We start from the raw sequence: 12,961 nt of genomic DNA, 5'->3' as shown, positions 1-12,961 counted from the left end.
GGCTGGAATAGTGCATCCCCTGCCCACCACGGAGGGTTACCGAGCGTCGGGGTGAGCCAGCGTATGGGAAAGCCCTTTGTGGGTGGTCGAGCTCTGCAGAAGCTTTGGGGGCACTCTTCTTTGGGTCCACTGTGGAGAGACCACAGAAGTGAACTCTGATTATGGGGAAGGAATCTGCCATTTCCATTCCTCTGTCCCTCTCCCCTCTCAGCTCCCTCCAGGTAAAGTTCCTGAAACTCCTGTTGGTTAGCAAGGAAATCTGAACCCCCGTCCAGACTTCTGTGACCAAAAATGGAATTTTGCCTTGACCCTTCTGCCCAGTCTTGCTCCTTAAAACTATGGACAGTGGCTGTTGCCAGTCTCACAAGATAATATATTGACATTTAAGCAATAGACTAAAAGTCAAAATTTCAAAGCCATAGTATAAGTTAGAAATATGGGAATATTTCATTGCTGGTGCCTACAGATTAAAAGAAAAAGAGAGAACGCCCCGGCAGCGTGATCATTATTTGCCAACACGTTAGAAACTCACTTTCCCATTTCAGTGACACGACAGGCAGGGGGCGGAAGAGAGGAAGGTAAGTGTTGGGATCCAGGCTTCCCAGCGGTCGCAGATGGGCCCGGGCTGCAGGCTCACCCACGGCAGACTCACCCAGGGATAAATCCAGGAGCCATCAAGCCTTGTTTATACATTTCAGTTAAGAGGCCCGAGCACGGAGGTCATCTCATGGTATTAATAGCAGTTCTGGGGATTCTGACAGCCGTGACATTTTAGAGAAAGAAGGGCCCGGGCACACGCCGGAGCAAGCGACATTTGATCCCATGCATTGTTGGCAGTGTGCAAGTCCAGCCATTGTCTTATTTTCTTTCCGCCGCAAGCATTTTTGAAAATCGTTGGTGTCTCTTTACAGTCGGACCCACCCGGTTGTGCCTGCTGAAGGCGTCCCTGTCGTGAAGAGGTGCACACCAGGGGGATTTAAATACTTGAAAGGAGGAACAATTAAACCCTGGGCTGAAACCTAGTCTAGTGGGAGGTGTAGGGTTACGGCCTTCAGTAACACACTCTGCGCTGTCAGGCGGCCCCGGCCCTGCAGGGACTTAGACGTGCTCGTAGTAAACACGGCCGTGGACGCAGGCGCCCGGGGAGGCCCGGGGATGGGCTTGGGACCTTGAAATGCTGTGTTTCCAAAGCGGACCTCGGACCAGAGGATTGCCCAGTGCCCGGAAGATGTCAGCCGCCCCCCCTGCAGCTCGGACACCTGGGGGGTGACCCGTGCCCACTAGGATGCCTGGATGGTTCAAAAAGGTGTGGTACGGGCTGGCATCTTTACTCAGCTTCTCGTCCTTCGCCCTCATCATCGTCGCCCTGGCAGTGCCCCGCTGGCTGAGTGGGAAAATCCTCTGTCAGACGGGAGCGGACCTGGTCAACGCCACGGATCCAGAGCTGGTGAAATTCATCGGGGACATTTACTACGGGCTCTTCCGAGGGTGTAAGGTGCGGCAGTGCGGGCTCGGGGGCCGCCAGTCCCAGTTCACGAGTGAGTATATTTGGGGCGTGAACGATGCTTTGGAACACTTATTTTTTTCGAATGTGGAGGGTGCTTATGTCTAAATGTGGGATTCGACTTCTGTCTCACTCTGAGGCATAATCGCAAAGCCCACTGGCCAGGGGTTCTTGCTCAGAAGAGACCGTTTTTCCCCCTGTAGAGGCTCATGGAGACATTAGAAATAGGGATTTGCATTTCTGTTAGTTTACCACTATTAATAAGAACTACTTAAATACCAAGCGCTTGCATGTGTCAGACACTCCACTCGGGCTGCACACCTTGCCTCTTAAGCCTTATTGGCACATTTATAAAGAAGGAATTATCAATGATCCCATTCTGCAGAGGACCACACTGAGGCTCGGAGAGGTTGCGTAACCTGCCTGAGGTCACCCAGCCAGGAAACAGCAGAGCGGGACTTCAGGGCCGCGCCACGTGACGCGGGCGCTCAGCCGTCCAGCAGGCAGGCTGCCTGCAGAGACGAGCCTTCAGGGAGCAGCGACTGCTCCCACCTCTGTTTGTATAAGAGCACAGGGGCTCCGGCCACTACCCTGGTCCAAGCCCAGCTTGCGTGTTTGCTGGCGGGGAGACCTCAGGCAAGGCTGCTGGCCCAGAACGCGTGCGGGCACACACGTCGGCTGACAGGCACGAACGCTGGCTGGCATCCAGTGTCACAGCTGAGCTGCTCTGGATGTAAATAGAGCAGGACTCTGTGACTGGCCTATGCAGGGTCTTCTGGGAAGGAAAACAAAAAATAAAAGGCAATATCCTACAAGCCTTTAGAATCAAACAGATCGCTGATGAGAACAGTGTTCTACAAAATCATAATTAATCAACATATTGCTGATGCAAGGGGATAAGGAATTTTATTCATTATTTGATTTCTGTATTTCAGAATTGTAGTTCTTAGGAGCCTGGCCAGGGTTAGTGTCTTATTAAATTTATAAAGACAGAAGCTGGGCCACTGACAAATACTCTAAACAAATTGACATCATTTATATACATGAAGAAAATACATATTTGTTATGTGCATTCAAGAAAAAAGGCGTCTAGGAATAGTTGCATTTACCCAATAATTAATTGGAACTGGGATATTGGAAAAAATAGCTCTACTAAAAACATAGCATAGCCCTGGCTGGGTGGCTCGGTTGGTTGGAGCATCATCCTGGACACTGAAAGGCTGCAGGTTCAGTTCCAGGTCAGGGCACATACCCAGGTTGCAGGTTCGATCCCCAGTCTGAGCGTGTGTGGGAGGCAACCAATTGATGTTTCTCTCACACATCAGTATTTCTCCCTCTCTCTCTCTCTTCTTCTCCCCCTCACCCCTCAAAATCAATTTTAAAAAAATATCGTCTGGTGAGGATTAAAAAAAAACACAACATAAAAGGCTGAAAACATACACACACACACAAGAAGAAAGAAATCAAAATAAAGGACATGTTAAAAGAAAACTCAACCCAGAAATTCAATTTCCAAACCATTCATAGAGAAAACCAAAGAACTATATAGTTGACCCTTGAACAACGTGGGGTTAGAGGCACCAATACCCCACAAAGTCAAAAATCTATATAACTTTTGACTCCCCCAAAACGTACCTACAGTGACCACAAGCCTTACCAATAACATAAATAGTGGGTTATGTATGTATTATATACCATATTCTTACAATAAAGTAAGCTAAAGAAAATATTAAGAAAGTAGCAAGGATGAGAAAACCCATTTCCAGTACTGTACTGTATCGATCCATACCATAAGTTTACCCCATCTGTTTACGAGATGAAAAAGATCATCATGTAAGCGGACCCGTGAAGTTCAAATCCGTGTTTTCCAAGAGTCAACTGTAGCCCTGGCCAGGTAGCTCAGTTGGCTAGAGCCACATCCTGATACACCGAGGTTGTGGGTCCGATCCCCAGTTGGGACACGTATAAGAACCCATCAATGAATGCATAAATAAGTGGAACAACAAATTGAAGTCTCTGTTTCTCTTTCTCTCTCTACAATCAATCAGTAAATAAAAATTTAGGGGGAAAACGTCAACTGTACATCACACCCAGTTAAGGTCTTTTTTTCTACCTCCGAGAACACAGGACTGGCAGTTTCATATTTTGGTTTTTCTTCAATCTTTTGCTACTGTGATGAAGAGCCAATAAGTACAGCTTTGAGCACATGTGGGTGCGCTCTCGTGAAATTGCTTCGATGGACGTTACCAAATTGCCTTCTGAGGAGGGTGTAGGAATTAATATTCCTACCCAGTTTGACAATGCCTTCCTTTCTGCACTTTTGCCAACACAGTGTCTTAGCAAACATTTTTATCTTTGCCAATCCCATAGGTGATTATTTTCTGTTTTAAGTGTCTGGTTAGGATGCTAGTCACATGTTCTCAGGATTGCACTTGAAGAAGGGATTATGAAACAATTAGGTACCCAGGCCTAAGCTACCACGTCTGGAATGAAAAGGGCTGAAAGTGTGAAAAACATCTAAGGGGCACTGAGATGGAAGGGAAGGAAAAGGGAGAGAGAAGCCTTACGGAGAGAAAGCCCCTGGAAAGAAGTTTATTTTCCAGGGTAAGGTTTCCAACGCTGACGCGATAACCTGGTGGAGATAACTATAAATGGAAACACAGAACTGGGAAGTTAGATCAAAACTAAGACCTTAACGTAGAGGGTCTGGAAACTTCTGAGTGGAAAGGACACTCTAAAGGGAGAAGTGCACCTGGCCGGTGTGCTCGGGATCAAGCGTTGTCCCAGGCACCAAGAGGTCCCCAGTTCAATTCCCAGTCGGGGAACGCGCCCTGGTTTCGGGCTCAATCCCCGTAGGCGGCCTGCAGGAGGCAGCCGATCGATGTTTCTCTCATCTGTGTTTCTCTCTCCCTCTTCCTCTGCCTTCCTCTCTCTCTAAAAATCAATTTAAAAGAACATTTTTTTAAAAAGGGCGAAGGAACAAAAATGCTAGTAGTTCTCAGGCTTGGGAGACCCCAACCTTCCATGAATAAAGGGAGGCAGTGAGCCAGCAAAGGCCCAGAGGGGAAAGGGGGGGGGGGGGGGGGGGGATGGAACCAGGAAAGCTTTGAGTCCTGGCTCCTGAGGGGAACAAAGAGGTGCTTGGTCAGTGGTGTCAAATGGTGACAGAGGGAGTTTGGAGCTCAAAGACGGACCCCAATTTGACCAGGAAGTGTGGAGTAGAAGCCTTGGAATAGCTGCAGAACAGTGGGTAGTTTTCATCACTAAAGTCTTCGTTTATAGCTACTGAAAACAGTGATCTGAACTCTGTATACCGTATGCTGTACAAGACTATCATCCTACGTGTAGAGTTCAGGGTCACCTTGCCCAAAGATAAGGGGTTTAAAGTCTCCAAGCCTGTGGGAAAAACTGCTCATAAAATCGACCTCCTTTCCTTGGCACAGGGGTTAAAGGAGACAACAAATGTAAAATGCTTGGTCCGTGACTCTGCTCAGTAAATGCTGTTATTAGCCCCATTGCACTGATGAGGAAACTGAGGCTCTGAGAAGTCACATGACTTTCCCCAAGTCAGAGAGTAAAAATAGTAACAGCAACAACCATAGCCACGCTTTTGAGAACTGACTCTTTCCCAGGCAATATTTAAAATACTCTTACGTCATTCAATCTTCACAGCTAGGACACGGTGGCAAATATAGAGAAAACAAATACAAATGAATATTTCCCTCGATTATCCTGCCACATGCCTATGCAACGTAAGGAGTGAGTGCCCATCAGACACGGGAGATAATGTCTCCCTTGCTGAGTCGTTAGGAGGGACGCAAGCTGATGGTCCTTGCTTCCCACAGTGCCCAGGAGTGGGCGTTATCATCCATACTCTTGATCCGCTGACAATCTTGTAAGATGCGGATGGAGGGCAGGGTTTAGAGGACCCTGTTTTGCAGTTGTGGCAAATGAGTAAAGCTGGGATTTGAACCCAGATCTTCAGACGCCAGATCTAGGCTTCACTTGGCTACACCCTGCTACCCTCTTCGCAGATACTCCTGAGACCAATTCTGATTTCATGAAGGCAACTCTCTGACCCAGATTCAAGCTTTGTGATCGGCCCTCATTCGCTGACTCTCTTGCCAGCCTCCTTTGAAAGAGACGCCATCTGGGCTCACGTGCGCCAGCTCACACCAGATCCCAGAGCTGCAGGGTCAGTGCAACTTCAGTTGCCAACCAGGACACATTTTGACTTTGCACCCCCCCCCCCAACCCCGAGGAAGAGAGAATTGTTGGTCAGCTGACAAGTGGCAAGTCTGGGGCCATGACTTCATCTGGGGAGTGCTCCTGCTCTTTGAAAGCCCAGCGCTTGCTGCCCGGCCCTCGCACCCCTCTATTCATTAAAGCCTCGTGGTAGGCAAGCTTGGGCCCTATGAACTTGAGCCGAGCTTGGCATTGCAATAATGGCCGTGTCTTCTCTCTGCAGTCTTCCCGCAGCTGGTGAAGGAGCTCAATGCAGGCCTGCACGTGATGATCCTGCTGCTGCTCTTCCTGGCCTTGGCCCTGGCTCTGGTCAGCATGGGCTTCGCCATTCTCAACATGACCCAGGTTCCCTACAAGGCGGTCAATGGCCCTGGGGGCATCTGCCTGTGGAACGTGCTGGCGGGTAAGGAAGGCCCCTGGGGGGAAATTCATGTCCCCACTGTCCCCAGGCTGAGTTCCCAGAACTTAGGAAGGTGTGAGGAATTAACATGCCCGCCTCAGCCTTCACTTCCCTGGGTCTGTAACCTTCCCAATGCGGCAGAACCTCTGTCACAATAAAGAGCCAAATGGTTAGTGTGCCCGAGGAGCTGCTGGGAGGCTGGGAAGAACCCTCACAAATGACAGAAGAGGAAAAACCTGGGGGTTTACCCGCCTGTTTCGTTTAAACCTCACAACCTCCATGTAAGGGGTGTGAGGGATTATTAGACCCATGTTTACAGATGAGGAGCCTGAAGGTCACAGCCAAGGTCACACAGCATTGAGCAGCCGAGGTGGGATTCCCACCCAGGTAGAGCTGAGTCTAAGCCATTTGCCTTTTCATTAATTCATGGTCTCATTTATGACCATCGTGACCTATTTTCCAAGCCAAACATTACTGCAAAAGGGGGGTGTGTGTGTGTGTTGATTTGGATGTATATTGATACACAGAAATTAATTCACAATTATAAACTTTAAAAATCATCTGTAATGAAAATAGCACATTCTGAGAAATGAGGGCTGTCTGTGAAAAGCCAGGTCCAGTGTCAAGGTAGCATAGCAGTAATCTTCCACTTCCTTCACTTTACGCAGGGTGACCATGAAGCACAAAAACAGGCACCGTGGTTTGATCCTATATTAGAATACGGTGTCTGCAAGTCGATTATTATGCATTTGCCTGTGTTTGGGACTGTGGCCGTCCCATAGCGTCGCTTCTGTCCCTGCTTGGCCGCACCTGGACTAAGGCGTCCCCTTGGTCTGTCCTGGGCCTCGGCGGCGGGGGCCTGTCAAAGCGCTCAGTCCTGCTCCTTAAGTAAATGCTTATCTCTGTCCGCTTCCTTCCTCACAGAGGCAAGGCTCTCAAGCTCCACTGACCAGAGTATTAAAAAGAGGCATTTTGATAAAACTTCGGCATCAAAAGGCATAAAAATATGAATATCTTTTCATGAAACAATTCCAATGGGGATTTTGCTAAGGAAATAACTGGAAAAGAACACAAAGATATTCACAAAAAGGGATTCAATGCCACGCTTTGTAATATCAAAAATTAAGAGCAATCTAGATACCTAGAAATAAGATCACACTTAATTAAACTTGATTAGTTAGGTGTGTTGCTAGGATAAAATACTGTGTACCAGTTTAAAGCAGTGCTCTAATAGAATATTTGACAATGTGGGGAAATGCCCAAGTAAGGGGGAAAATCAAGTGTAAAATGCTAAGAACCATAACACTGATCTTGTTCAAGAGAAGGAAATGTAAGAAAAGATACTAAAATATTTAAAGTGTTTATACCTGGCTTTTAGGATAAAAGTAAATTTGTACTTTAATCTTTATGATTTTCTCTGGTGTCCATATTTTCTTCAATGAAGGTGTAATAATTAGATTCTAAACAAAAAGCATAGTAAATGTGTTTTTTTAAGTATTAACTAAAATTTAAACAGTAGAAAAAGGAAGGAGAGTCAGAGAGAGACAGAGAGTCAGAGAAAGAGAGACAGAGTCAGAGAGACTCAGAGAGAGACAGAGAGAGAGACAGAGAGAGGGAGACAGAGAGACAGAGAGAGAGTCAGAGAGAGACATAGAGTCAGAGAAAGAGAGACAGAGTCAGAGAGACTCAGAGAGAGACAGAGAGAGAGACAGAGAGAGGGAGACAGAGAGACAGAGAGAGAGTCAGAGAGAGACAGAGAGTCAGAGAAAGAGAGACAGAGTCAGAGAGACTCAGAGAGAGACAGAGAGAGGGAGACAGAGAGACAGAGAGAGAGTCAGAGAGAGACATAGAGAGTCAGAGAGAGACAGAGAGTCAGAGAAAGAGAGACAGAGTCAGAGAGACTCAGAGAGAGAGAGAGAGTCAGAGAGAGACAGAGAGAGTCAGAGACAGAGAGACAGAGTCAGAGAGAGACATAGAGAGTCAGAGAGAGACAGAGTCAGAGAGAGACATAGAGAGTCAGAGAGAGACAGAGTCAGAGAGACTCAGAGAGAGACAGAGAGAGACAGAGATTCAGAGACAGAGAGAGACAGAGTCAGAGAGAGACATAGAGAGTCAGAGAGAGAGACAGAGAGGGTCAGACAGACAGAGTCAGAGAGACAGAGAGAGAGAAAGTCAGAGAGAGACAGAGAGAGTCAGAGAGACAGAGAGAGGGAGAGAGGTCAAAGTTGGAGGCAATAGGCAGGGAGCAGCGAAGTTTGGAGGCGCCCAGCCTCCCCTCTGCTCCCCTTCCCGCTTCCATCCCTCCCTCTTAGCCTGAAGCTCGGGAGAGGACCATTGAGAACATCCCCCCTGGGCTGAAAGCCCAGTCTGCGCGGGAGGTGCCCTCCCCTCTCCCCAGCCGCCCGGCCTCCATCCCACCCTAAGGCACTGAGAGCTCCGCCCGGAACAGCCTGCGGCCGGGAAGGAGCAGCCCCGGGCGGGAGCGCGAGGGGCCGAGGGCCGGGGAAAGGCCACCTCCCGCCTCTCACGCCCGCAGCTTAGCTGCTGCCTTAAGCAGCAATTTAAAATGTGTGCCTCCCTAAGGATTATTTTAAAACCCAAAGCGAGTTTGATGCGCATGCCACAGAAACGCCACCGCCCATAAAGTTGTTACTCCTGCCAAGGGGTCGCTAAGAGCCGCCTTTCTGGGTTCCAGGTGGGGTGGTGGCGCTGGCCATCACCAGCTTCATGGCCGCCGTGAGGTTCCACGACCTGACCGAACGGATCGCCAACTTCCAGGAGAGGCTCTTCCGCTTTGTGGTGGTGGAAGAAAAGTACGAAGAGTCGTTTTGGATCTGCGTGGCCAGCGCCTCGGCCCACGCCGCCAACCTGCTGGTGGTGGCCATCAGTCAGATCCCGCTCCCGGAGATCCAGACCAAAGTAGAGGAGGCCACGGTCACGGCCGAGGATATCTTGTATTAATAGCCTCCTGGCCACAGCCTTTCCCAAGTCAGCTCTGCAGTAGGAGCGGAGGCCTCGTCTGTTTCGCAGGCTTCCCAGTCCAGAATGTCCATGATTTGGGCAACGGGAAGGAGGAGATGAAAGGAGGAAAGGTGGTACCTGGGCTGAAAAAGAAAAACTTTCTCGAATTCCCGGCATCTCTGTCCTTCTCGCGCACTCACCTTGGACTTGGACTTGGAGACTTTGCACTTGCCAGCTGCGTGTGACGTTGGACAGTTCACTGAACGCCTAGGTCTCAGTTCCCTCATCTGTAAAATGGGGATAGGAATGACCTCACGGGATTGTAATGAGGTTTCAGAGAGCTATAATGCCGCCAGCCTTTGGGTATTGTAGAGCATTCCGCAAACATAAGACACTGAACCCTGATAGATGTCTACAGACCCTGGGCTATTCCACGCAATGTTAGGGGGCATATGTTGATGTCCCTGCCCCCAGAAACACTGAATCTTTCCATAGGACACAGGAATCAGAGAGCAACAATAGCACTAAGAATAAAAATAACTACCACCTGGCCCGTGTAGCTCAATGGTTAGAGTGTTGGCTTGCACACCGGAGGGTCTGGAGTTTGATTCCTGGTCAAGGGCATGTACCTGGTGGCAGGTTTGACCCCTGGCCCCGTCAGGGCTCGTGCGGGAGGCAACCAGTTGATGTGTCTCTCTCACATCGATGTTTCTCTCTCCTCCTCCTCCCCTTCCCTTCCACTCTCTCTAAAAATCAATGGAAAAAATATCCTCACTCCTCAGGTGGGGATTAAAAAAAATAATAATAACCATCTTTCTGGTTACTCCACGCTGAAACTGTCCTTAGAGTTTTACACACATTAGGTCCTCACTACAACCACAGATTGTCAGTACGGCTTTATTTCCATTTCATAGATGAAGAAACTCAGGCACAGAGAGGTTGGGTAACTTGCTGAGGTCAGGAATTGAATCGTGGCGGCTGGAGCCAGTGTTTGTAATTGTAGCCACTTTGCTAACCTGATGTTTGACGTACAGGCAATTGCAGCGCAGTGTGACCGGTGCTGTAATAGCGCAGACTTAAAGGGCCGAGAAGGAAGAGTTCTTCAGGACAGGATGTGGAATTAAAGTGTCCCAGATGTGACATTTGATCTGAACTCTGAAAGATGAGTAGGTTTTTTCCAGTGGTGAAGGAAGCAGGGTTGGGCAAGGGCATTCCAGGATGTGTCAGTGATGAGGGGAGACACAAGGTATGAAATTACAAGGAGGGTTCGGAAGCTTGCGAATACCCAGTGGAACTAGAACTAATTCACCTGTTGGATAAGCACAGATGTTTTGCGTTGGGTTTGGGTGTTCCTAAGAGGTACTGTGATGGTTCATTTCAAGTGTAGACTTGTCTAGGCCACAGTACCCAGACAGTGGGTCAAACACTATTCTAGATGTTTTTGTGAAGGTATCTTTTGGATGGAATTTTCATTTAAATTAGTAGACTTTGAATAAAGCAGATTGCTCTCCATATGTGGGTGGGCCTCAGTCAATCAGTTGAAGGCCTTAAGAAAAAGACTTTCCAGTTCTGAGAGAGAGGAAATTCTGCCAACGATTGCCATTGGATTTAAAATGCAGATCTTTCCTGAATCTCCTGACCACCAGCCTACCCTTCAGATTTTTTACTTGCCAGCCTCCACAATCATGTGAGTCAATTCCTTTAAATCTCTCCCATATATATATAGAGAGAGAGACATACATAGACATATATATATACACATACATGATATAAATATGTGTGTGTATATACACACACACACACATTATATTGATTCTAATTCTATGGAGAATCCTCACTCATACAGGCATACAACCCTATTAATTCATTTTCCCATGATGCCAGCTGGGGTGAATCCTTTCCCAGTTCTCCTGTCTTCATGCCAAGTAAAAGTTATCTAATCCCCCAAATTAGCTCCATTTTACATGACATGATTTGAACTCACTCTGCCTTTGCTTAATGCTGAGCTTCAGGAGGTTTCCATGGCATTTCTTCTGTTCTAATTGCTTGTGACCCCCTGTGGGGCCCATCTGCTGCTTCCAGCCCTCTACCTCCATCCCAGACACAGCTGCAGTACTAGTTAGTAGACTGATGTCACTCATCAAATATGCAGATAGCACATGGCTGGGAGGGATAGTTAACTCAGTAGGAGATGGATCCAAAAGACGGTGACAGACTACAGTGCTGACTTCACGTGAAAATGTCAGTGTCCTACCGAGTTTAATATAAAGCCCTGCTGCCAGTTAAAAACAATCCATAACAAATACAGAATTCTCAGGCAACAGTTCATAGGTTAACACCTGGGGATCTGGCTACAGCTATTCATTCAACGAGTGTTGAAACTGATTTGGTTCTGGGAGCAGAGCAATGACCAAGCAGACAAAAATCCCTGCCCCCCAGAGATTTCATTCTCCGAGGGGCTGGGGGTGACATGCTGAGAAAGCACGTGCTGAGACCTTCAACGTGACTGTAGCCCTCAGGTATGTGCAGACTGTCATGTAGGGACAGAGTGAATTCGATTTTGCTCCTAATAGCAGAATTACCTTATCAAGATGGTAACCTTGATCAGATGGACGTGCTCCAAGGACTCGAAGTGCAGGCTTTTGTACATGTGTGCGTATTTCCAGGGACGGAGGTCACAACTTTCAGAAGAGTTCCAGGAGCGTCTGTAACACCTTAGAAGTTTTAAGCCACAGCCCATCAGGTGCAGCTGCAGTGTTGCTGGAGATAATCAGGTTGACGCAATTCACTCGCAGGATCACTCAAATGTGTAGAGAAAATGTGGCTCCTTTATTTTGACAACGGTTAATCTGTCATTTTATGAATAAGCAAAAAATAATAATAAACACCCAGTCCAGTTTAAATTCCAGCTGACCTGATCACTTATACTAACTCTCCAGGTAATGCTCAGCCTTCTCTGTCCCTGCCTTTCTCCGGAAGGCGCCTGTCAGGTTATGGAAGAGGGAGGCACACACACACTCCCAATTTCCAGGACGTCTCCTGGCCTCCTGCTGGTTCTGGGGGTGCTCCGGCTGGGCTCACTGGGTTGCTGCCCCCCCGACTGCTGCTTGCCCTGCCAGCCCCCCAGCGCTGTCTGAGGCTGGAATAATAATTCATGAAACGTTCTTTCAACTGACTGGAGTCCAGTCACTGCTGGAAGGCTTGTCCTTGTCTTGGATCCTACCGGCCGCAGACCCCTGAGTGACCACCAAGTACCCGCTCGCTCCAGCTCACCTGTCCACTGGTCCACACCCAGGCCCTGGGGCAGTCACCCCCCTGCCTCAGCAGCCCAGGAGCCCCACTTGGTGTCAACACAGCATCCTGACCCGGTGGGCCAGGGGCGTAGGGGGAATGGTGCATCCCAGGGCTCCTCTCCATTCCCACTTACAGAGTAATTAAGGTGATTCACAGACTATTAATCTCCCCAAAATTGCACTTAAAAGGCTTCCTGTTGCCAATATGACATAAATATGAAATAAATATGAAATAAATTCCATTTTAAAAATTAAGTCTCTAATTTTCGAAATCACCAGAATGGGCTGTAAGTATATAATCGGTATGAAAGTAAAACCTCACCCTCAGAGCCCATTAAGATGGTTATATTCACACACACACACACCCCCCCCAGAAAAGGGGTCACCAGCTCACTTCCTGCCTGACACCTCGGCAGCCTTGATACTGGCTGCAGGTCGGTGGGGGTGGGGACCGTGTCCCTGCCTTAGGCGCGGCCCAGCCCTTTCCGGGTCACCATTTCCTCACTCACAGAAGGAGAAAGTTTCACTGCGTGATAACACCCACCACCCAGTGTGGGC

The 12,961-nt window shown here is 48.3% G+C and overlaps 1 protein-coding gene across 1 annotated transcript; it reads left to right on the top strand.

Moving 5' to 3' along the window:
• The first annotated feature begins 752 nt into the window (after positions 1-752).
• CLRN2 (clarin 2) lies at positions 753-9,625 on the top strand. The gene is made up of 3 exons (XM_016199766.2): positions 753-1,538; positions 5,973-6,152; positions 8,845-9,625. The coding sequence occupies exons 1-3, from the start codon at positions 1,286-1,288 to the stop codon at positions 9,108-9,110; spliced, it is 699 nt and encodes a 232-aa protein (XP_016055252.1). The 5' UTR covers positions 753-1,285; the 3' UTR covers positions 9,111-9,625.
• Positions 9,626-12,961: the final 3,336 nt, after the last annotated feature.

Source organism: Miniopterus natalensis, chromosome 1 (genome assembly GCF_054644295.1).
Source record: "Miniopterus natalensis isolate mMinNat1 chromosome 1, mMinNat1.hap1, whole genome shotgun sequence".
Lineage (NCBI taxonomy): Eukaryota > Metazoa > Chordata > Mammalia > Chiroptera > Miniopteridae > Miniopterus > Miniopterus natalensis.
The sequence above is the reverse complement of the archived record's forward strand: the minus strand, read 5'-3'. Positions and strand labels throughout refer to the sequence as shown.